The 23,791-nt window shown below is 34.5% G+C and overlaps 2 protein-coding genes across 4 annotated transcripts; one reads left to right on the top strand and one right to left on the bottom strand.

Annotated features, from left to right (window-relative positions):
* Window positions 1-7,681: 7,681 nt before the first annotated feature.
* On the top strand, window positions 7,682-9,404 carry LOC137814003 (protein EARLY RESPONSIVE TO DEHYDRATION 15). 2 transcript variants are annotated; one of them, XM_068616518.1, is made up of 3 exons: window positions 7,682-7,894; window positions 8,579-8,927; window positions 9,064-9,404. In XM_068616518.1, the coding sequence occupies exons 2-3, from the start codon at window positions 8,621-8,623 to the stop codon at window positions 9,087-9,089; spliced, it is 333 nt and encodes a 110-aa protein (XP_068472619.1). In that variant the 5' UTR covers window positions 7,682-7,894; window positions 8,579-8,620; the 3' UTR covers window positions 9,090-9,404. The 2 variants fall into 2 exon arrangements, with proteins under 2 accessions (XP_068472619.1, XP_068472620.1); XM_068616519.1 differs by having other exon boundaries at window positions 7,855-8,051.
* Window positions 9,405-9,560: 156 nt separating this feature from the next.
* LOC137814002 (GTP-binding protein BRASSINAZOLE INSENSITIVE PALE GREEN 2, chloroplastic) lies at window positions 9,561-14,235 on the bottom strand. 2 transcript variants are annotated; one of them, XM_068616516.1, is made up of 4 exons: window positions 14,034-14,235; window positions 12,612-13,918; window positions 12,163-12,330; window positions 9,561-10,167 (listed from the first exon to the last, which is right to left on the bottom strand). In XM_068616516.1, the coding sequence occupies exons 1-4, from the start codon at window positions 14,134-14,136 to the stop codon at window positions 9,793-9,795; spliced, it is 1,953 nt and encodes a 650-aa protein (XP_068472617.1). In that variant the 5' UTR covers window positions 14,137-14,235; the 3' UTR covers window positions 9,561-9,792. The 2 variants fall into 2 exon arrangements, with proteins under 2 accessions (XP_068472617.1, XP_068472618.1); XM_068616517.1 differs by having other exon boundaries at window positions 12,163-12,326; window positions 12,608-13,918; window positions 14,034-14,210.
* Window positions 14,236-23,791: the final 9,556 nt, after the last annotated feature.

Below are 23,791 nucleotides of genomic sequence, written 5' to 3' on the forward strand. Positions count from 1 at the left end.
AAGCATGAATATGAATTAAAATATTTAAAGATAGAGATAAGGAAGGTCTTATCCTTAATGAAGTTCCTTCAATGAGTCATTGGTTTGTGATCAAGAAGCCTCTTTTGACTATTTGAGAACCTTGGACTGGTAAATAACATTGATTCAACTTCAATGTTAATCTTTTCCTTCCAAGAACCTGATCAGATGACTCAGTGCCTCATGTTCTTCTAGATTCCCTGCATAAACATGAATTCAAGCAACAAGGTTTGGTCCCCTTACAAATGTGGGTCCATTTGGTTTATTTTTATCATTTGAAACCTCACCACCTTTGGGAATCCATTTCATAAAGCCTCTGGTAACAAAAAATTTCCTTATTTTGCAGAATCTAACAGAATGACCTTTCTTCATGCAATAAAAGCATGTAACAACCGATTGTTTCGACTTAACAATCGATTGTTTCGACTTAACAATCGATTGTTTTACTGACTGTTTTGAAAGATTCTTTGAAAACTTATCTTGCTTGTTTTGTGGATTAAAACCTAATTTAGCTCTTCCAAAAACACAGTTTTGAGATGCCAAGACATTCTCAAAGTTGGATTTTCCTTTTGAAAGCTTATCCACAGTACTTACAAGATAATGCACTTTCTTTTCAAGATTTTCACAATTTTCACAAATGAGAGTGTCACACTTGCAAGAGGAGTTTTTGCAATGAGTTTTCAGATTTTCAAAATCACTTTTTGATTTTTCCAGCTCTTCTTCAAGTGCCATAACTCTCTTTTCAAGCCAGTTGTTAAGCTCTTTCAATCGGTTGTTTGAAAGAACCAATTGATAAGCTTCATCATGTGTTTCTTGAAAAGCTTCAAGCAATTCACTATAATTTTCAGCATTTAGAGAAGCACATGAACTTACCTCACTTGAGCTGCATGACTCATCATCTCCTTCTGCAATCAAGCATATGTTTGTCTTTTCTTCTTCACTTGATGATGAGCTTGATGAGTCATCATTATAAGCTCTTCTTGATTTTCCTTTCTTCTCATGCTTCTTGAAGTTTTTCTTCTTTTTGTTGGGACATTCAGTTTTAATATGACCATGTTCACCACATCCAAAGCATGTATGTTTCTTAGTGTTAAACTCAGTAGGTTTCTTGTTATCATACCTGTTGAATGAGTCACTTTTGTTGTTTCTCTTCTTTAGGAACTTGCTAAATTTCTTAAACAGCAACCTAAATGTTTCCTCTTCACATCACTTGAGTATAGACAGTTTTTGTTCCCAGCAGCTTGACTTGATCCAAATTCTTCTTTTGTCATAAGACAAACCTTCTTTTTGGATTCTGAAGAGAAAGATTCAGCAGAAGATTCTTTTTTTTTTCCATCAAGGCACTCCTTGGATTCTTGTGATACTCTTCAAGGGTTTTCCACATTTCTTTGGCAAAACTACATTATGAAACCTTGAGCAATTCGTTAGAATCAAGTGCAGATACAATGATGTTCATAGCTACACAATCAAGATGTTCTGTTTCAGAAGAAACATTTTCAGATATAGGCATGAGATAGTTATTTGTAATAACATTCCAGATTTTTCTATCTATAGATTCAACAAAGAATTTCATTCTTATGCACCACAATTCATATTTCATACCACAAAACAAATGAGGTTTGCTTAAATAGGCACCTTCCCCAAAAGAAAACTTTTCAGCCATTTAAAAAAGATTTAGGATCACACTTGATAAATTTCAAGAACCAAGCTCTTGATGCCAATTGTTAGAATGTATGGCTTTAAACTAGAGGGGGGGGGGTGAATGGTTTAAAGAGGATTTTCACAAACTTTTTAGTCTAGAATGAAATTCCTTTGAGAAAACTTGATTCAGAATTCAGTATGCCAAAGACACAAAGCAATTTAGCACAGCACCAGAAAAACAATCGGTTGTTTCGTAGAAACAATCGGTTGTTTATGTTAGAAAAGATGGCTTTAAACTAGAGGGGGTGAATTGTTTAAAAGGGTTTTCGCAAATATTTCAAAAACTATAATGAATTTATCTCAGGAACCAAATGATTCAGCAATTCAGTTAGCCAAAACAGCAAGCAAAAGCTATAAACCAAAAAAACAATCGGTTGTTTATACCAGTAAACAACAAACAAACTGAATTTAAAGAGTTAGAGATAGAGAGATTGTACACAGTTGTTTATACTGGTTCACTCCAAATCCAAAGCTACATCCAGTCTTCTCAGAAACCTTGAGGATATCCACTAAGCAATCACCACTTGATCACTTACACAACAACCAAGAGAATGACCTTGAACACCTCAAGAAACACACTCTCCTTGGCCAACACTAAGATTGCTGATCTTGAACACCTCAAGAACACACAGCCAATCTCAGCAAACACAGAAGCGAAATTGTTCAACAGAGTACAAGGATTACACTTGTTACAGAAGATAATCTGAAATCAATACAAGTAGAATCCTATTCCAGCACTTTGATCAATCACAAACAACTGAGCAATCTCAACACTTTGAAAAACTCTCTTAGAAAAACTTTGTCAAAGATTCTTAATTCTTAAATCTGTTTTTCTGAATATATTCAAAGATGTAGTTTGTTATCAAATCTTAACAAACTCTTAAATTGCATTAAAAGATTGGTCAAAGCATTTAATGACTGGAACGTAAACAATTAAATCATTTAAAGCTCAGTCAAAGAAAACAGTTTTTCTGTTATGGTCCCAAAACAAACAATCGGTTGTTTCCTTGAATCAATCGGTTGTTTTGGTACTTAACAGTTTAACCATTCAAAACAGTTTTTAAACTTTTTCTCAAAACACCTAAGTACAAACAATCGGTTGTTTCGACAAAACAATCGGTTGTTTTTACATAGTTTGAAATCATTTTGTTTTCACAAAGATTGAGAATGCTAATGCTTTAGATTTAATCATAGGTTGGATTACAACATATAAACTACCCCAGAACAAAGCTTAAATCAGCACAACAACATCAAGCACAACAGAGGCTTCAACATCCTTCAAAGGATTTGGATTCTTCAAAGCTTGAACATCACTTGGTTCAACAGTTTATACCAGTTCACAAATATAAACTGAAATTAAAGAGTTCAAGGGACAGAGAGATTGCACACACATGTTTATACTAGTTCACTCTTAAACCAAGAGCTACATCCAATCTTCCCAGAAACCACTGGGGAATCCACTAAGTAACCAAACCTAGATTACTTACAACACCACCAAAGAAGTGACCTTGATTCCCTCAAGACACACACTTCCTTTGGCTCAGCACAAACACCACCAAGAATGCTGATCTTGACAACCTCAACAGCACACAACACTTCTCGACCTCACACAACAGAGTTTACGCAAAGTACAAAAGGATTACACTTGTTACAGAAAGATCTGAAATCAATACAAGATGAAAATCCTATTCCACACTCTCTTGATCAAAGCAATCTTCAACTCTTCAAAAGCAAAATCAGTGAAAAACTCAAATATGTTTTTCTTTGATTAAATCCCAGTTCTTGTTTGTTACATAATCTGAACAAACTCTTTATTGCTTTCAAAGACTAGTCATAGTATTTAAAACTGGAGCGCATTCAATTATAAAATCATTTAAAGCTTAGTCAAAGCACAAAACAGTTTTCTGTTATGGTCCCAAAACAAACAACCGGTTGAATATTCGAATCAATCGGTTGTTTTGGTTTGACTGCAAATCAACCATCAAAAACAATTTTCAACCTTTCTCAAAACACCTAAGTATAAAACAATCGGTTGTTTCGACAAATCAATAGGTTGTTTTTCACTTAGTTTGAAAAAACACTTTCAATTAAAAGGTTTGAGAATGCTTAAGCTTTGGATTCAATCAAGAGTGGATTAACATAGATAATCTACCCCAGATCCTATTGTAAAACACCTCAGCAACAACAAGCACATCCAACCTTCCATCAAACTTCAAAGGATTTGGATTCTTCAAAGCTTGAACACACTTGATTCAACACTTATTAGTTGCCATTTTAATAAAAAGAGCACAAATGTTATCATCATAACAATTGTTATGTCTTTATAACCCTAAATGTCACCTTTTATGAAATATAATCTCCAACCCTTCTCTCCAATGAGAGAAAGATCTTTAAGTAAATACTTTATTTTTCCTATCATGGATATCTTTATCAATGCTCAGTTGCTGAGTAATTACAAAGTCATCGCAAATAGGATCAAATCAATCCACAATGAGGAAAAAGAAGACAAATTCTTTGACAAAGAATATCAAAGAAGAAAAAACTCACGTTAAATTTAAAACAAAGGCAATTGTCTAATCAGAGGTAAGGATCCTTTAAGATGATAATGAGTAACAATAAAAAGGTAAGTATTGATGAAAATTCACTCATTGCATTGAGAAAGAGAAAAGATTGTGTGTTAAACATCATATTTCTCACTATATATGCACTAATAATCTTTCTAATAAATATTGAAGCTTTGTTATTGTCATTGATGCACATTGAATTTATAGAAAATGAACATTGAACTCAAGCCACGAGAGAGGAAATTATTTGAAAGAAACTCAACATGAAAGATTGTTAATAGAGCAAGAGATAAAAGAATTGTGCACTGTCATTGAATATTTACAGTAAAAAAATATGTCAAATGAGACAATAGATACTCGAACTTATAAAAAATTGACTATGAGAAAACATTGTTCCTATACAAATATGAACACAATTCAATTTTTTCTTGCTCAAACAATTCATTTTGGTTAGGAGTTAGTAGCTAGATGTGATAATGCATTTTTTCATGAAGCTTTAAAACACAAGGATCGTCCAATATTTGAAATTCATATTAGAAGGAACAATATATGTCTCCCAAAAAAGGTCTTATATGGTCTTAAGAAATCTCAAAAAAACATGGTTTGAGAGATTTAAAAAAATAAGATTATTTACTTAATATACAAGCAAAGTAAGTGAGATCATACTTTATTCACAAAACATTTTTTTACCAATAAACTTAATATATTATTGGTATATGTTAATATTGTAAGAGATGATGAAACAAATAAATTGATTTTAAAGAAAACATTGACAACCTAATTAGAAATGAAAGACCTAGAAAAACTTAAATATATATTTTTGGAGTAGAGGTTACTTGTTCTAAAAAAGGATTCTCACATCTCAAAGAAAATATGTACTTGATTAGTAGAAAAACTCATTTATCTATCACACATGAAACCAAATATTACTTATGTAATTTAGTGTAGTACATCAATTTATGTATGACTAAAGATAAAGACATGCAAACTATTGACAAAATTCTTCAATATTTTAAGTTAAGCCCTAAAGAGAATTTGTTCTTGGGAAAATAAAACATATTAACTCTGAAGATATGTACTAAGACAAACTATCTAAATTTTGTTTAATATAAAGTTTATTCTAGTGTATATGCCTAAATTTTGAGACCTTACATAGTGTGCGAAGGACTTTGGATAAAAGTAATACTTTATGATTTTAAAATAAAGATCGATATTCTTATGTAATTGTATTATGGTAACAAATCATCCATAAACATTGTCCATGACATAGTACAACATGATAGAACTAAACATTTTTTTATCGGCATGTCAAAATTGAAAAAGCTTCATAAAAAATAATGTTGACATAGGTATTGTAGTTACAACCAATTTCACTAATGAATTTTATCCAACCACATTTTAAGATATTATAGACAAATCGAGAATAATTGATATTCATTTATTAATTTGAAAGATAGTGGTGCAACTAATGAATTATTAGCATACAAATATATTCAATATCTTTACAATGATTAAGAAAAAATACCACTAAAATATTTATGTGTTTGTGCATATTTATATTTTTCTTATTTTAAAAAACTATATTCTTACAAATAAAAGTAATAAAACGTAATCAGTGAGATTATTATCAATAAAATAACCATTTGTTCACTTGCATATTTGTAAATATTATTTACGCTATTAACATTAGAGTCTACCTTCCTCTCTTATGAATATTTTTATCTCTCTTGTGAATATTTTTATGGCTCTTAACAATATCTCATTCTTTAACTTTACAAACTACATCAATCTCTTAATAGACCTGATAACCTCTCAATTACTTACCAATCCAATTATTTTCAGCACATGTACATATAATTTTCCTTTTTACACCATAAAAAATAGTATTATTATCAATTAAAAAATATTTATCTTAAGTTGTGAAAATGTATGAATAACTACAATTTTTATGAATTTTGTCGGTAAATAATTATCATAATACTTTAATTTTCAAAAAATAATTATATAAGTAATTTAATTGTTAATTACCTACAGAAAGTTTTGTAGGTATGAAAATTTTGTCACTCAAAATTGTTTATATTTTTTACTTATTTGAACATACATAATCGACCAATAACTTATTTAGATTAACACTAATATATTAAAAACTGTCACACAAAATAATAATATTATTTATTCATAGTAATTAAAATTGTATTAAATGTTTTGTGATCCATAAACTCATAATAAGAAAAGCATATAAAGTTTAAAAAAAACTTTCACAAACAAAATTAAATGATATATATTTAAATATTTTTTATAATATAAAAATTAGAATAATTTAAAGGGTCTTATTGATTTTATTGTAGTTGTAACTGCTCATGATGTTGTTAATCATATTGATCATTTTGTTATTGTTGTTACTCATATTGATCATTTTGTTATTGTTGTTTTTGAATGATATTTTATGCATCTTGTGGAAGGAATGATAACACAACACCAATAAATAATAACTGTCTAAAGTAGAGGTATGAGCATCCCAATATCAACTAAGTTTCCAACTATATTAATTCACCTCAAAATGAACTTTCAATACAATACTTTATACTCAAAATTATAAATCAAATCAATAAAAAAAATACTATACTTTTTTACATAAAAAAAAATCTACAACTCAAAATGAATAAGGTATAAAAACATCAACCAATTACCATTTCTTAATCATTCCCTATATTAAACTTTATTATGTAAAATTAATGTCTCACACCTACCACTTCAATTTTTCTTATGAGTTCCAATGCATTAGGTCAAATTTAAATTACGTACTAACTTTTTTTATTTTTTATTTATAAAATTCATGTTAAACTATTATCACATGAAAAATAATATATAAAAAAAAACATAAATTACTTACTAACTTTTAGATTTTTTTACACTAACTTCTTTAACATTCTTCCATGATTTTTATATAACTTTGAAAAAAAATAATGAATGATATTTCTTGACTTCAAGCAATCCTCATCCCCAAAATCAATTATAAAATAATTATTTCATTATCAAATTTACTTAAACTCTATTATAAGATTTTATTTTTTTCATAATCTTATTTAAAATAAAATGGTCATATAGCTATGTATTATAATATTCCCATATACTTTAATAACTTACATCTATCTATTTTAAGAAGTATAATGAGTAAACTGAAATTGTAAGTATTAAAAAAGAAGGTTATTCACGTAACAAGGAAAGTAAGAGTAATTAAGATCATCCAAGTCTTTGAGCTTATTGGCTAAAATTTTGGATGGTTAGGGCAGAATTACAAACTGTAAAACAATTAGGAACCGTAAAAGTAGAAACGAAACGGAAAAACATTGAAACGCTGAAAACCGTAATAAATACGCATTAGAGTCAACAAACACGGGCAGGAATACGCGCACATTTGACATTGACCTCATCACCGTTCCGAACCAAGACACACACGGGACGGTGCCTTCACCGAACCTACCTCTGTGGGCCCCGTTTTCTTCCAAACCTTAGCTTCGGACTGATCCTTTCGCCTCCTCTAAATTGCGCCCTCGCGACTCGCCTCGACGCGTGACTCTCGCTCGCTCGTCGATAACGAAATTTCTCAAGTAATTCTCTCCTCTCTCTGTGATCTCTTTGTGATTTCAACGATTTTCTTTCGACCAAATTTCGTTTCGTTTCGTTTTCCTTTCTTTCTCTTTGTGTTTTGGGGAAAGTGGAGAGAAAGAGAAAATGAAAATTTTGCAGCGATCGGTGTGGCAGCAGGTTTTTGTTTGTAGATTGTGAGAAATTGATTAATTGTTCGATGTTTTGCTTGCTTGATTGATACTTCGAGACCAATCGGTTTGGTTCTTTCGTGTTTGAAACTTTTAGGCTTTGAAATTTCAGTCAGACAATTCTTTTTTTTTTCTCGCTTTTTCTTTGCTGATGTTATTGTTTGAATTATTTTATTTTATTACATAGCGATTAACGGATCTTTACTTCGAAGGAGTCAATGGTTTTGGATTTTTCACCTGAGATCTGACCTTTATTCGAATTTTCATGTATGATCCTTTCATGTTGTCCCGTGGGGGAAAACAAGAGTTGGAATCAGCGATTCCTGAAGCAAAAAGTAGTCACAGTTTTTCAGATGTTTATGAAGTTTATGGAATCGATCATGATAGATTTTCGAAATTTCTGACCTAAAGTGTTGAACAGTGGAATTTGGTGAAGATCCATGTTTATACTCGAAAACGTGTTTGTTTATTTGGTTGTTTATGAGTCTTGTTTTTGTTGATTTGGTTGTGGTGCAGACGTAGAACAAGGATCAGAATCGTTGAAACAAATTGAGGAAGATGGCACTAGTATCTGGAGGAAGATCAACACTGAACCCCAATGCCCCGCTTTACATTCCAGCTGCGTTCCGCCAAGTGGAGGATTTTTCTCCAGAATGGTGGCAGCTGGTGACGACATTCACATGGTACCATGACTTCTGGCTAAGCCAGCAACAGGAGGATGGAGCCTATTATGGAGAGGAGGATGAGTTTGATGGTAATGATGTCGTTGATTTGCTTCCTGATTCGTTTGATCTTGACGCCGGTGAAGATCTTGCTGCATTGGACGCTCAGCTTGAAGACTTCATCCAATCTTATGAAACCCAAGGTAAAAACAATAAAGGATTGAATTCAAAATTCAAATTTCGTAGCATTATTATCATATATTATCTCGATGATGCAATTATTGCTTGTGTTTGGTTTTCATTCTCTAACGTTTTCTTTTTTATGAATTTCTTCTGAAGAAACTGGACCCAAAGTAACTGCATGAGCTAGAGATGAATCTTTGAACGCATCTACCAACCTAAGAGGCCGAATGCCAAGAGTTGCCTTAGCTTGCGGTCATTTAGCTAATATTGTACCATGTTATCCATAGCTTCAACTTTCTTTAACTCTTGTATAGGCTGAGTTTTAAACCTTCAATCTGTCCTTCTCTGGATCTTGTCAAAATCTATGGTGAATAGGGAGCGGAGAACGATGGAAAAAAAATGTGACTGTTTCATGTACTGATGTTGTAAAAGCTGCTTCAAGCAAGTATTCAAATTGCAAAAAAGAAAAAAAAAAGTAAAAGAAGATTTCTCTGTAAGGATTTGTTTTCTCCGCATTTGGCACACTAATTTTCAATATAAAAATGAAAAGTACTTTAAATTTGTTTGATTTGGTTTAGTTTGATAAATTGATTTTACTACTAAAAGCTATTTAGATATGCGTGTAACCTTCATGAAACATCGTGACAAACCACTTGTCCAAGAGTAATTTGAAAAAGCCAATTTATTTACATTAAAGGCACAGGTCTTGCTATTCATCTAAGTCAAAAATACAGTGACCTTCTAAACTACTGTGACACCTATTCAATGAGGAATGATGCATTTATGTGCATCTGTTGATTGGGGGCTATCACACACCAACTAGTAGCTAGAAATGGCGTAGAAGCTATAGTTGCAAACATGTTATTGCCTATGCAACACGTCAGTTCATGTAGATGAAGCTGCCCCTGCCCCTGCCCCCGCCCCCATGTATTCCATATCTTCATGGTCAAGTTGTTTCCTTCTTTGAGCTTCAAGTTTGGTTTGGTTACCAATAGCATCAGAGATGGCTTTAGGTAACCAAAATCCTGGCTTCTGAAGGGATGGTGCCCGGTCAAGCACCAAAGGCTCTCTCAAAGTTACTTCAACCCCATCAAATACCCACAATTTTGTGGTTGCTTCGCCTTTCAGACCTAATGAGAACCAACCTAAACCTGCTATTGTTATGTCAATGCTGTTGACATCCCAACTAGTTCCAGACACTTTTACTTCTCTTTCTTGCCATGTTCCTAGTTCAGCCGCACGCTCATTACCAATGGGAGGCTGGAATAAGAGTAACATAAATTACTAAAACATTAACATGCATTTCAGGAGACTTCAGCAGACAGATGAATAGAGGACACTTTTGTTTTATGCCAAACAACAAACATTGCACACACATCTAAATTCCCAAAATCTACACTACAGATTTATCCTCTGCAAGTTTTAAATTATAGAAGACTTTTAAAACGACATTTAAAGAAGTTTCTGCTTCTAACAATTTAAATTAGTAACAACTAATTTATAACATTTTTTCTTAGACTAAAACATTCAAAGAATTAGTTTGGTCCCTATCTTATTGGTATACTATTTGATGCAGAACATTAGGCGTAATAGGCTAGTACTCTTGAGTCCACAAGGGATTTCAGAATAACTCCACCGCAGGAAAGATAATAAAAACATTTATAACATCAATAGGAAATATCAATTTTAATTTACAGGCAAAGGTTTATCTGTATTAAAAAGCTCCTAAGCTTCTAAACCAACCCTAGTTTACACCCTACTACTGATATGAAACTTCTATAGAATTATATATATAAGGACCAACTAGACCTAAAATCATAAAAACACAATATTGGACATGATAATTTTATAAAAGAATTATACCTACATTTTTTTTTATATATATTATGACATCTAACAAATGGTCCAATGCAAACTTTGTGCGGTGGCGACAACAAAGATAAATAAAAGCGTACACCATTGGCCTAAGGTTCAATGGCAGAAGGCAGAGTATCGTCCAAGGCCAAAATTCTGCCATAAACACACCATTGCAACCTATGGCATGAGTCTATCCCTTCACAAATTGCCTATGCGGAGGGGGTTGAAAAAAACACCTCGTTATGGCAACCCTATAACAGTTATTTAACGTCATTGGGCATGCCTCTTTAATTATAGGGATAAAAGATGACAGATCTTAGTTGCTGATACTTTTAAAATATTACTTAGAATTTAGAAACAGTTTCAAAATACTAAATGAACTTCAATGGTAAACTAATATTCTTTTGTCTCCAAAAATTTACAGTACAACATTCCCTTTTTCAACCGGGAAGCATATTCACATTTAGGTACTGCACTTTTTGCCGAGTAAACTGAAAGTGCGATCAGGGCTTCTTCCATTTTTCAACTAGTGAGACCAAGAATTTCATACAGCAAATCAATCAGAAGGTAAAAAGTGACCATTATCAGAAAACCAAATATTTCCAGAAACAAAAAGTAGCAGCACTCCCCACTTTGAAGTTCAACACTGCTCAAGTACTTAAATGGATCCCAACACTTAGTAAATAACTTTGAATTCTGAAAAGACAAATTTCTCATAATTTCTGACTCGGGAAGCAAACACTTTATAACCACGATCATCATATTTAGCCTCATTTCAGTCAGCCATTATTACAATGTTAACCACGGTGTGATATTCTTTTTGTTTTCGGTAAATTGGATTTGACAGAGGTTGGTTGTTTAGGTATAATTTAAGTTTATTTAATTCATAAATGGTCTTCTTTTCTACGGTAAGTAGTTGGTTTTCAAGAGAAATATTATAGTTTGATTAGCCAAACAAAGTCAATTCTAACATGATATTCAAAACTCACAAATATGTGCAAAAGCACATTCCCCCGATCTTCGCTCCTCAAGCTCTGCCCTCCAAAAGAAAAACTAGAAGATATGTTTCTTGTTAAGACTCTTTGTTATATACACTAGCTAAGTAAAACCTATAGACATGATGCAAAAAGCTTCTTTGCATAGTGAAGGTTAACTGGGGACAAGAAGACCGTTAAAGGAGAAGGGGGGAACCAACCAATCACTTATACACCCTGCTTCACAAATATATCAAATCTTCCCTCTGGTTACTTGAATTTTAAAGATGATATTGGTATGAGCAAATTAATAAAATGAAATAAAGATGGCCAAGCTATGACAAAATACAGATTTCAACCTCCTCGGTAAAACAAAGAATATTGAAACATGTCTAGGTTGGAAGGAGAACAGGAGAAGGCATACCTGTAACCTGATACCAACATGTTTTCTCCAAAACTCGTCAGCATTTTCAATTTTCCCCATGTGAAGAGAAACATTTGATGATGCCCAAACTGTGACATATATTGTTTCAACAGAGGCTTCAACAAGGTCAAGTCTTGTCAAGCCACCAATGTGTATAGCTTGTCCTACCTGTAAACTAAAAGCAGCATGTGAGAACTTTACTCATTTTCCAAAATATTACATAAAAACCTTGCAGTCTTGACTCACTATGCATATTTATGATTCAGAATCCTCAAAGGCCAAATAATGGTCATAATTGTTATGTAGAAAACATAATACTAAAATTATCTGTTAGTTCTGAAGTCTTATGAATATGCACAAAGTGAACTTGTAATCCGAGCAAGAAAACAAAAGCATCCCTGACAATGTAGATCCACGATGGAGAACAGCAATAGCAACAAGTAACTTGCCTTGATTCTATATGATCGGGGCCGGAGTTCCTTCCGGATCTCAATCACCTTTTGCTCATCCCGATTCAATCTCATTGACATTAAATATGGGTGCAAGAGCCCCGGAGTGTCAAACATCTTAGTCTTAGCTGGCAAAACTCCAGCAATTCTCAAGATCCCAAGTGTTGTCCCAGGAATTGGAGCTTCTGTCAGCTTTGTAACTTTAGCTCCTTGTTTCTTTGCAAACGCATTGATCAGAGTAGATTTCCCTGCATTTTGAGCTCCAATCACCCATACATTCCCACGAGGACCAGCCAAATCCTTCACGAAGGACAACAAATTCCTTACACCTAAATCCTTCCTTGAACTGACCAAATAAACCCCATTTAGCTTAGGTGCTCCCCAAGATCTTGCACGGTTTCGAACCCATCTATCTAACCTCGTAGGAGAAACCTGGGATGGAAGGAGATCAACCTTTGTTGCCACAAGAACAAGCTTCGGCAGCTTCTTGGCCCGCTTCGAGTTGTCCTGTATTCTTTCCAATGCTTGAAACAAGGATTTCACTGCAATCCTAGGGAATGAACCATCAAAATCAACACAGTCCACAACCATGACAACAACAGTAGCACTGCCACTTCCAGAAGGGTTCATCAGCCGCGTCGAAATCAACCTATTGAAATCAAAATCCGGTATCAAATTCTCCATCGTCTGGTTCTTTACGTGGCCATAGTTTCTCAAGGAATGACACCGAGCACACACAGTTACCTCTTCTTTCTCCCTGTTAGCCTCCTTAGCCATTCTCTTCTTCTCAGCTTTGGACACCTTCTTCCTCTTTACCTTTTCCATGTACTCCTCAGTAATGTTACCATACCCAACCCCTGCAGGTGCAAACGCATCCAATTCCAACTTCTCATCATCTTCATCCAGTAACTTAGCTTCCCAGTCATCAGAATCCCAGTCAATCTCATTTAACCCCTCACTTTCTTCTCCAAGCTTAATTTCACTTACATTCAAAAACCCCACTTCATCATCATCCTCTTCTTCTGCATAATCACCACCATCATCAACATCAAACACATCGCCGTCCTCTTCTGAAAACTCTTCCACTTTCACCTTCCTTGGTTGGTAATACCCTAGAAGGTTAGGGTCCTTATCTTGCATGAAGACTCCACAACCAGGACAAATGGGTCCTCTAGCTTCATCTTCATCTCTCCCCTCACTCAACAATGGGTTCCTACTATCTCTCCTTGTGGCTTTGGGGTGAGTGGAGTCACCCTTCACCGCAAAAGCAATAAAGGACGACACTTTCTGAAAGCGCTTGCTAGTATCTACACTCAACACACATAAAACGCAATTGGGCAATCGGAAAAAGGGAAAAAAGTAAGTGTTGTAGACTGATATAAGCGAAAAGGATTGAACTTACTAATTAATCGAGGGGCTTACCAGGGATATGACAAAAACTTGGAAGTGCACGCTCCTGTGTACTGTTGTTGAAGATGACGAGCTTGGTAGAAGGAACAACAATTGTAGACAATAGCATCGCCATGACTACGAGGAATGTGAGAGACAAACTTGTATAGGTGCCGAAACGCTAACGCTGAGAAGAGGGAAGAGGGTAAGGCAAGTTTTGAGTGTGTTAAAATTTAAAAAAGAAAAAACTATTTTTTTAAGTATTTGTTAACACTCAATTTTATGTGGGTAAATACAAATTGTTGCTAATAAAAAAACGTGTTTAAGTAAAAAAAATAAATTAATAAAGCTTAAAAATTAAATTAAATTAAAAAGATGTGATTTTTTAAAAAAAAATTGAAAAAAAATTGCATATTAAAAAGTGACACTATTATATTTTTATTAAAATTTCAAATGTTTAAAAATATATTTAATTTTTTTTACATTTTTTTAAAAATTAAAAAAAGTAAAAAATTTGGACCTAGTCTATTTTGTATTAAAAATGGCTCAAGTGGGAGGGGATTTTCTCTTTATCAACTAACAAACTGTCTAAAAATACATCAAACAATTTTTATCATCCGATACAAAAAAAAGAATTCATGTTTCATCGGGACTTTATCTTTATCCTTGTACATCATAATTGATATAATGTTGTGAGTATCACATGAGTTTTTTCTTTTAGCCCATGTTTAGATTGGGGGTGGCATTGCAGCCGCAGACGGATGTGGGGTGTCCCCCCGTTTGGATCCAGTCATGGTTGAGGGTGTGGGTGAGGGTGAGGGGAAAGTTGGGCCAAATGAGAGAGCATTCAGAAGTGAAGAGAAAGGAGAGGGTGAGGGAATGAGTGCCAAGTAGGATGAGTGAAATATCATTTGTGCCCTCACTAGATTTTTGGACGTATGTGGGCATTGGACGTGAAGCATGCATGCACATTTGTGAAGAGAAGCTTTTTAGCAGCAAGCACATGAGATTCCTAACCATTGTTCAGGAATCTGTTTGACCAAGTTCAAAGCTCAATGAATGCATATGCAAGTTGGTGAGAGGGTGGATGAGCGTAATAAAGAGTGCAGCAATATATATGTGGTTCTCAAGCTCAAAAACCTCACAAAGCAGAGGCAATTCGATTCTTCACAAAGCAAATACCTAGAGAGCTTGGAGAGGGTCGTGAGTGCACTTGAGGAGTGTGTGAAAGACAACATTAACCTCATGATTTCCTCAATATCTTATAAATCTTTGCGGTCATTTTCCCCACTTTTCATCTACACTTGGATTCAAGCATACAAAGATTAGTTGATGTGTCAAAAGAAAAGATTAATGTAAGGAATGAAGATAATTTAAATTTAATGACAAAATTCTCCATTCCGTATTCATGCATATTTTGAGTTTGCGGGCCAACAATTTTGCTCAATTATTGCACAAAGATATTTTTATGATATGAACCATGAAAATTAATATTTTGATTAATTGGTGAAAAAAACTTGAAGAAGTTGAATGTCATTAATATTCATGGTGTTTGTAAACATGGTATAATCAACCAATGATGAACAACATCCCCACCAATACTCAACGACCATGTTAACGATATTGTACACCGACCCTCAATCCACCATGATGCTCAAATGTTTTTACAATTTTGGAGTGGTATTTAGGAGTTGCAACAAGAATTAAATACTTTGAATATCGATGTCAACAAAGGTTTTGAGTGGGTTCATGAAAGAATCGTCCCCAATCCACCATGATGCTCAAAAGTTTTCACAAATTTGGGGTGGTATTCAAGATTTGTAACAATAATTAAATACCTTGAACATCAATGTGAACACATGTTTTGAGAGGGATCATCAAAGAATTGACCAACTATAACGAATATTTGATAACTTTCAAAATTCTCTCAAATGAAGAAACTCATAATATAATTGTTGTTTTTATTTTATTTTTTTCAATTATTGTAATTTAACTATATTTTTTCATTTTATTTTATTGTATCGTAATATGTTTAATATTAATTATGTCCCGACCAGTCCTCGGTCATCGACACCAATGACTAATTTTAGACATCGCACACCGGTGCCTGGTAATGGAAGGGAGCCATGTAAGGTGGGCCCTAGACACACTTATCAGGGAATTGGTCAGTCTTCGGACATCGATACCATAGACCCTGACGTTGGAGATCGACATCAGACCTCGCTAACAGAGGGAGAGATAGGACGTCGACGGTCTGAACGTTATAGTGGGCCACGTAAGGTGGGCCCTAGAATTGTCTTAAGTTATCAGTTAAAACATCAGATAAGAGGGAAGCCCAAGTCACGAGGGATCCATGCTCGTGGTGTGTATAGCGCATACAGGCGCGAAACAAGAGAATGATCCTTGGAGACTTTGAAGCCCATTAGGGTTAGGGTTTCCAAGGGAAGTTGCATGCATGACACGTGAATACTTAGGGCACCCGCAGAAACAGATGGCGTCAGAGAATAGGTGCACAAGTTGGTACCCAGGCGACCACTCTGTTATTCGTTGCACTCCAGTTAAGGGAAGTTTTATGTGTCAGATACGCTAAGATTATGTAAATAGCGGCGCAAGGACATTCCCCAAGGAACCCTATACGAGGGTAACAACACAAAGACTGCCGCTATAGTCAACCGGCGAAGCGAGTCAACCGACAATAACAAATTAGGTTAGGGATTTTTATACATTTTCAATATATTTTTTTTAAGTTTTACAAAATTTACAATTTTGTTTAAATCTTTTACAATTATTTATATTCAAGTGTCATTTCACTTTATCAAAATTCATTTTCAACATCTTTGCATGTATCCACAATGTGAGATAATTCATATTTTTTTCAAAATGAGTTTACGAATCATAACGAAAATAATGTTTTTAACCACACACAATTAATATGTACAAGTAACTAACCATATTTTATTTTTATTTTATTACAATTAAAAAAATTGTAATTTTATAATTCAATCAATTAGTTTTGTGAGATTGTTTGGATTGAGGGATAATATAGTGAATTTGTGATGATTGTTTATTGAAATTTGTGAGTGATGTGATAGTTAGGAGATAATTTATAAATTACTTTAAAGGTGTAAAATATAAATTTACAATTTTATCCTTGTCATTAAAAAAATAGTTTACTAATGAGTTATGGTATATTTTTTGTGTAAGTTTAAGTTAATTATTTTTTTTCTAATATATAATATTCATAATTACTCTTATTTTGTGATAAAAACTAATTTTATTTTAAATTCAAATAAATTTATTAAATATATTAAAATTTATGAAAATAATATTTGTTATTTTATATAAATATATATGTTTTGTTGATACTATCATTTTATTTTATTATTTTTATTATTTACAATTATATGTTGTTACTATTATTAAATATATTTAAAATTATTAAATAAATTTATGAAATATTTAAATTTTTATATTGTATGTATATAATTATATTAATAATTATAATAGTAATAAAATAAATAATATTATTAATATTTTGAATAATTATATATTTTAAAAATAATGTACATTTTAAACATAGTAGTACGATAAAATTCACATATTTTCATAAATATTATGAAATATTGACTAACAACATGAAAAAAATTGTATTTATTTTTTATGTAAATTTTTTTCTTTTAATTTGTATCCAATAAAATAACAACTTTTGTTTATCACTAATAAACTTTAGATGATCATGAAATAGTTTGTGATTACAACAAATAAATGAAGTCATTAATTAGAATCCTAAACAATGTTGTGTCATGGGAATTTAAAAAAATTACAAGCATAATAATGTCAAATAACGCATTAAATTTAACTGACTATTAAAATAAGTTCAACATAAAAAATAATAATAACATAATAAAAATATAATTAATGTTCTTCATTGAGTTGAAGATAGTGAAGTGTATCTTCGATTCGGTCAAAACGTGTGTGGATAGTGTTGATAGTTTCTTGTATATTTTGAATTCCCTCCCAAATTTGTGTTAACTTCGCCGAATCATGGGGGATTTCGGGTTGAGGATGATCGCCTGCAACATGCTCTTGAGGCAATGAAATATCTTCGTATTCTTGTTCATGTCCGTCGTTAGGCCTTCCAAGTTGTCACACACCATTGACCTCAAAGATATTCATTTTCTTCATGATTTTTTTTTTTCGAAAAAGTTATTCCACCATAACGTGACTGATGACTCTCCTATCAAGTTCATGTCATATAACAACATGAGGTGTGTGATTAAACAACCATATGGAAGAGGCATATCATTGTCACGACATTTTATTATATGTTGCATGATATAATGAGGCCAATTAATCATTACATTACTTTTTAGGCACCATAAAATGAAAACATCTTCATGAACAAACTACGAGAAGTTGCTCCCCCGAGGACACAACATGTGTACCCATGTGTAATGAAGTAGTTTGTCATTCATAGTCAAACTACCTACGTTTCTTATATTTTGACCTCTTCTCTTGTTATGGTTAATAGGGCTTGTTGACGATCAAAATGTATGTCCTAAGGGATGGTACTAGGGGTTAACAAGAGACCATCATATTTCAGATTCGCCATGTTCATCCAATCCCTATGTCTAATTATAATCTTGTGTGTGTCGATCTGAGTAGCAAGGTAACCCTGTGTCGTTAGATGGAGTTTTGAATAAAAAAAACTCTAACCTTATCCTCATAATATGGTAGTCTTATACTAAGAAAGTGTTGCAATCCTTGGAAGTTCAAATATTCTTGAAACTAAAAATCAGATGTGGCAAAAAATGGAAAATCTAAGACTTTTGGAGGTATGACTGGTCTTCCATGAAATTTTTCCTCAAATGCAACCATCTGACGTTTCGTTTGAAAATACCGAAAATAATCTAAAACACTCTCCCTCATTTTTAGTGGGATCATAGGAACTTCATCATCATTTCGTTCGCTTTTACCCTTACCCTTACCCTTACCCTTAAGCATTTTTTGCCTCTTCGTGAATAAAGATACCATCGATAGAGAAATTAAAATCTATGATGAAAATGTTACAAAACAATGACAAAATAATAGTATATTTAGCTATAAAAATTGTAAACAACAATTATTAAAATTTAAAATAATAAACACATAAAAAAACACATAACACGTAATAATAAAAAATTTCAAAACATTAAACACGTAATGATATAAAAAATAAATAAAAACAGTAAAATCATAAAATAAAAAACTACACCGTAAACATAATAAAATCTGTAAAACCAATAAACACATAATAATAAAGAAAAGTAAATACATTTAGAAAAATCTAAAACCATAAACACATAATAAAGAAAAGTAAGTACATTAAAAAAAATAAAAAATCGTAAAAAAATAAACTAAACAATAAACACATATAAAAAAATATAAATATATTTATTAAAAATAGAAACAATAAATATATAGAAAAAAATGTAAATACATTTTTAAAAATTACCACACATAATAAAAAAAGTTCTAAATACATTTAAAAAAAAATACCTGAAGGGTGAAGAGCATTGGAGAAGAAGTAACAGTATGATGAAGAGAAGTAAAGAACCACGCCTAAAATGACAATCCAATATGAAAAAAAAAAATAAAAAAAAATCAAGCACTTTTCTCACACAAGGGAGAATCGATTTTCCTTCTATATAATTGATTCTCCCAAATCAACCTTTTATTGCAAATCGGAAAATCAATTTTGCATCATTTGGAAAAATGGAAAATCGATTCTGCCCCATTTGAAAAAAAATGGAAAATCGATTCTACACCATCTACAAAAATACGAAAATCGATTCTGAAAAATTTTGGAAAAATGAAGACAAACCAGTGCGCTTTCCTTCCTCAAACGAGTGAGTTTTGTTGTTCCTCAAACCACTAATCTCTCGTTCGTTCTGGGCACAAGAGCACAACAAACAAAACTATCACAAACCTAATTTTATATATACACTAACAAAGTTCACTTCACATTCATGGGTCTACAAATTTTTGGTCAAAATAAGTTTTCGGTCAAGATTCTTCTGCAACATTGATAGCACTGAACACTGTAATAAAGAAGAAAACTCATTCGCCCATGTAGAATCGCACCACTGTAACACACTGTAAACTCATTTACATGCACAACAACTCGGAGTGTTTAAAGTGTACAAAAGTATAAATATATTTGTGTCCTCTTTGCCACTTGTAATCCGTGCAAATCTTCTCAGTTTTGTGAGGAGTAAAAAAGTTTCCCACCATGTTCTCTCATCCGCACCCACACTTTCAAATAAATTGATCCAAACACAAACTCCTCTCGCTCGCCCCTCCCTCCTCCTTTATCACACCTGGAAACAAACAATGCCTTAAAGAAATTATTGTGTGTTTTAGTGGTTTATATTGTAACCACTTATAAAATGTTATTTTTTTTTGTCTAGTTTACTACCTTTAAACTTTCTTTTTTAATTTTACATTTATTTTTTAGTTTCTTTAGTTATTTATATGTGATCCTCCTTCAATTAATGATGTTACATAATTGTTAATCAAATAACTAAACCAAGTTGCATTGGGAGTATTGAAATTGTGTATTTTGTTAGAAAAACACACACTAGTTTAGAAGCCTACAATGATATGTTCAAATTGTGAATTATTGTTAATAGTAGTGAGATCATTCTTCTTTTCTCTTTGGAAAGTACAATTTAATGGCAGTGGAAAAACCAACTTCTTTTTAAAAATTAAAAAAATCAAAGTGAGCAAATATATATATATATATATATATATATATATATATATATATGTTTCGGCCGGTTGACCTGGGTCGTCTTTATGAGTGGCTTGTCTTAACGAGTTAGGGCACCTTCGTTTGCTTCGTCTATCAGTACCTGAAAAAAGAAGAACAAAGGGGCGCCCTCGCGGCCGTTTGCACTCCGACGATCAAGTCAGCTAGCGAGAAACACCAAATACTAGAAACTGTATGATTATCGCAATGACCGAAACTGTATGGCTAAAACTGTGCTACCCTAATTGTCTTGTGCTCTCAGCGAATGTGCCGTCAAGAACAATTAGGGTTTTGCTCTGTATGTCTCTCTGGGAAAACTAGGTTAAAACTCGTATAACTGTGAACTGAAAAACATACCTCTCTAGGGCTTATTTGCGCCCTATATATAAGTGAAAACTAGGGTTCCTTGGAGAAGGTCCTTGCGCCGCTATCTTTAGGATCTTAGCGTATCTGGCCCATGGACTTCCCTTATCTTGGAGTGCAATGCATAACCTCATGGCCCCTTGGGCTCTAACTTGAGTGCTGCATTTATCGCGCCATCATTCCGTTCGAATCCCCTAATTGGACACGTGTTATGCATGCAGCCTTCCCTGGATACCTTCAATGAGCACGTGGGCATTACCACGCGCCCCTTTGACTTGATCACTTATTCTGTACACAGGGACCCACAACGTCGCTGCCCAACTTAGGGTTACCCCTCATGTGGGCCCTCTCTTTGTGAAATGCTTACGTCATGCGGGTTGATTTTTTAGGCGATGGGCGATGATCTTGGTGGTGACACATCTCGGCGATAACCGACTTACTCAGTGGTAGAGCACGCCGCCCTTACATACGTTGATTGTGTTGACTTCTTGACTACCTACCTCTCTCTTGTCCATGTCATCATACCCGATGACCTGGTCGGTACACAAGCCCCCCAGTCTTGAGCTGATAACTTGTTTTCAGCGAAAAGACTAAAGCTTGCCCCCTACTGCTCTTGCGGCGTTTTGATGACATGCCATCTTCCGATCAACTGACGTGACACTTCTGTATTGCCGGCGCAACGTACCCTCAAGGGCTCTGACGATGTGACATTCTTTGAGTGAACTAAATGACATTTTAATCCGTACCTTTACCTCGCGACACGTGGCCCACTCACGAGGCGCTTGTTTACCGCTTCAATCATGAGGCTCGAATCTTGAAAATCTCGCATCTCAACTCATTGTCTCTGCTTCCTTCGTATCTGTCTTACACTTTCACCTTCTTTCCAAGAACTTCTTGCCCCACGTTCTTTCTTTGCGACCCTTGCCTTTGTTGCGTTACTGAACCCTTGACCTCCAGTTTCTTTACTGCCAGTGCACACTAGGATGTCTACCAATCCCTCTTCCTCCCGAGTGAGTCACAAGGATCTCTATCCCTGGGCTTCGAGCGAACTACTCGACGAGTACTCTTGCTTACTTTCTACCAGGGCCCTTCTTCTATTTCTATCAAGTAGTTTTTAAGGGCGTCGGCTTACGCCTTCCCTTTTCCAGGTTTGAGAGGGAGCTGTTAACGGAGATGAACACCGTTCCAGCCCAACTGTACCCTAATAGTTGGGCCTTCGTGAAGGCCTTTGGCATTTTGTTCGGCTTCCTTGGGTGCGCGCCTTCTGTGGACATCTTTCTTCACTTCTCTGAGGTGAAGAGGCAGAGAAACAATCTATGGGTAACCCTTAGCAATGTCCCTGGCAGGATTCTTTTGACTCCTTTTCAGCAAACTTTCACAGGGTGGAAAGGTAGGTTTTTTAAGGTATGCTGCTCCAGCTTGGTGCCTTCTGCCCTGGACGGATTTCCTTTGTACTGGACAAAGGACGCCAAAGCTTTGAAATCTAAACCCCTTAAGAAACTGTCTCCAAGGGACCAGGAAGCTTGCAAGATCCTGGCGGGTGTTGGAGGATTTGATGCGGCTGCCTTAATAAGCTTGGAGTTCAATGCCGAGCTTCTGAAAAGATATATATGTGTGTGAGGCTTTTCTCATGACCTTCCTGCTTCTTGTTATGCTTCCGCTCAGAAATACCTTGTTTCGCGAATGTCTCTTACTATACTTTACTTCTTCCTTTCACGTAGGTTCAAAGATAAACGATCGTCAGAGGACTCTTCTGACTCGGGCTTTGCGGTTTGGAGACGGGGCCCTTTCGTCGCACTGTTTGAAGCCTGGGGCCACTGATGAGTGACTTGCTCTTGCTTTCTGTATGGACATTTAGGACGTGTACATGATTACAATTTCATTTTGCAAATGTTACAAACTTTGTCTGTAACCCTAACGTTGGTTCTGTACTTTTCTTTATGCTGAATGCTGTTTAAATTATCTTGCATGCTTGTGTTCTTTGTCATGCCGCGCACGTTACTTCGATATCGCCTTTACGCTCGGCGTGAATTTCTTAGATTTCGTTTGTTTCTCATTCCTTAAACATCCTGTTTCCAATTGCCTTGTTTATGGCTCTGCTCAACCTTCGCCTTTGTGATGGTTGCCTTTCCGTTTGAGCTTTCTTATTCGAACCTTCAGCATGATCGCACCCGAGCTCATTGGGATGGTTGGCGACGTACTGCCCGTAGTGATGTTAGACCGCCTAGTCTTTGGTTTGGCGACGACTCCGTCGGCGGTCGTGCACATTCGCACTTTCTGATCACGTCGTCGCCCTTGGCGACTCGGGGAGGGTGAGTTTAAACTTCGGCGATCTACGTGGCTCCGCGCGCTAATGCGCACGCCGGTTACTGATTCGACACTTCACCAACCCCCTCCCATCAAATGACACGTGGATTCATCGATGGTTGTTATTCCGTGTCGTTTGCGCTTCCCATAACCTTCGAAACTTTAAACTTCTCGCGCCACCCCACTGTTACATCATCTTCCTGCTTCACTTTCAAACTTTCGGTACGCTCTGGTGAACGCTTCATCTCCCCTATCATCATTTCCCCAATCATCATTATCACGCTCCTTCGATCATAAAAAAGGTAAGCCCTTTATCAGTTTGTTGGTGTTC

This window comes from Phaseolus vulgaris, chromosome 1, assembly GCF_000499845.2.
Source record: "Phaseolus vulgaris cultivar G19833 chromosome 1, P. vulgaris v2.0, whole genome shotgun sequence".
NCBI classification, from domain to species: domain Eukaryota; kingdom Viridiplantae; phylum Streptophyta; class Magnoliopsida; order Fabales; family Fabaceae; genus Phaseolus; species Phaseolus vulgaris.

Excerpts from the sequence above, each read along its gene's own strand:
- LOC137814002 (XM_068616516.1), bottom strand. The coding sequence starts at position 14,136 with ATGGCGATGCTATTGTCTACAATTGTTGTTCCTTCTACCAAGCTCGTC. Across the intron at positions 13,919-14,033 it reads AAGTTTTTGTCATATCCCTG|ATACTAGCAAGCGCTTTCAG; the intron begins GTAAGCCCCTCG and ends TGTTGAGTGTAG. Across the intron at positions 12,331-12,611 it reads CCCGATCATATAGAATCAAG|GTAGGACAAGCTATACACAT; the intron begins GCAAGTTACTTG and ends TTTAGTTTACAG.
- LOC137814003 (XM_068616518.1), top strand. The coding sequence starts at position 8,621 with ATGGCACTAGTATCTGGAGGAAGATCAACACTGAACCCCAATGCCCCG. Across the intron at positions 8,928-9,063 it reads CCAATCTTATGAAACCCAAG|AAACTGGACCCAAAGTAACT; the intron begins GTAAAAACAATA and ends TTTCTTCTGAAG.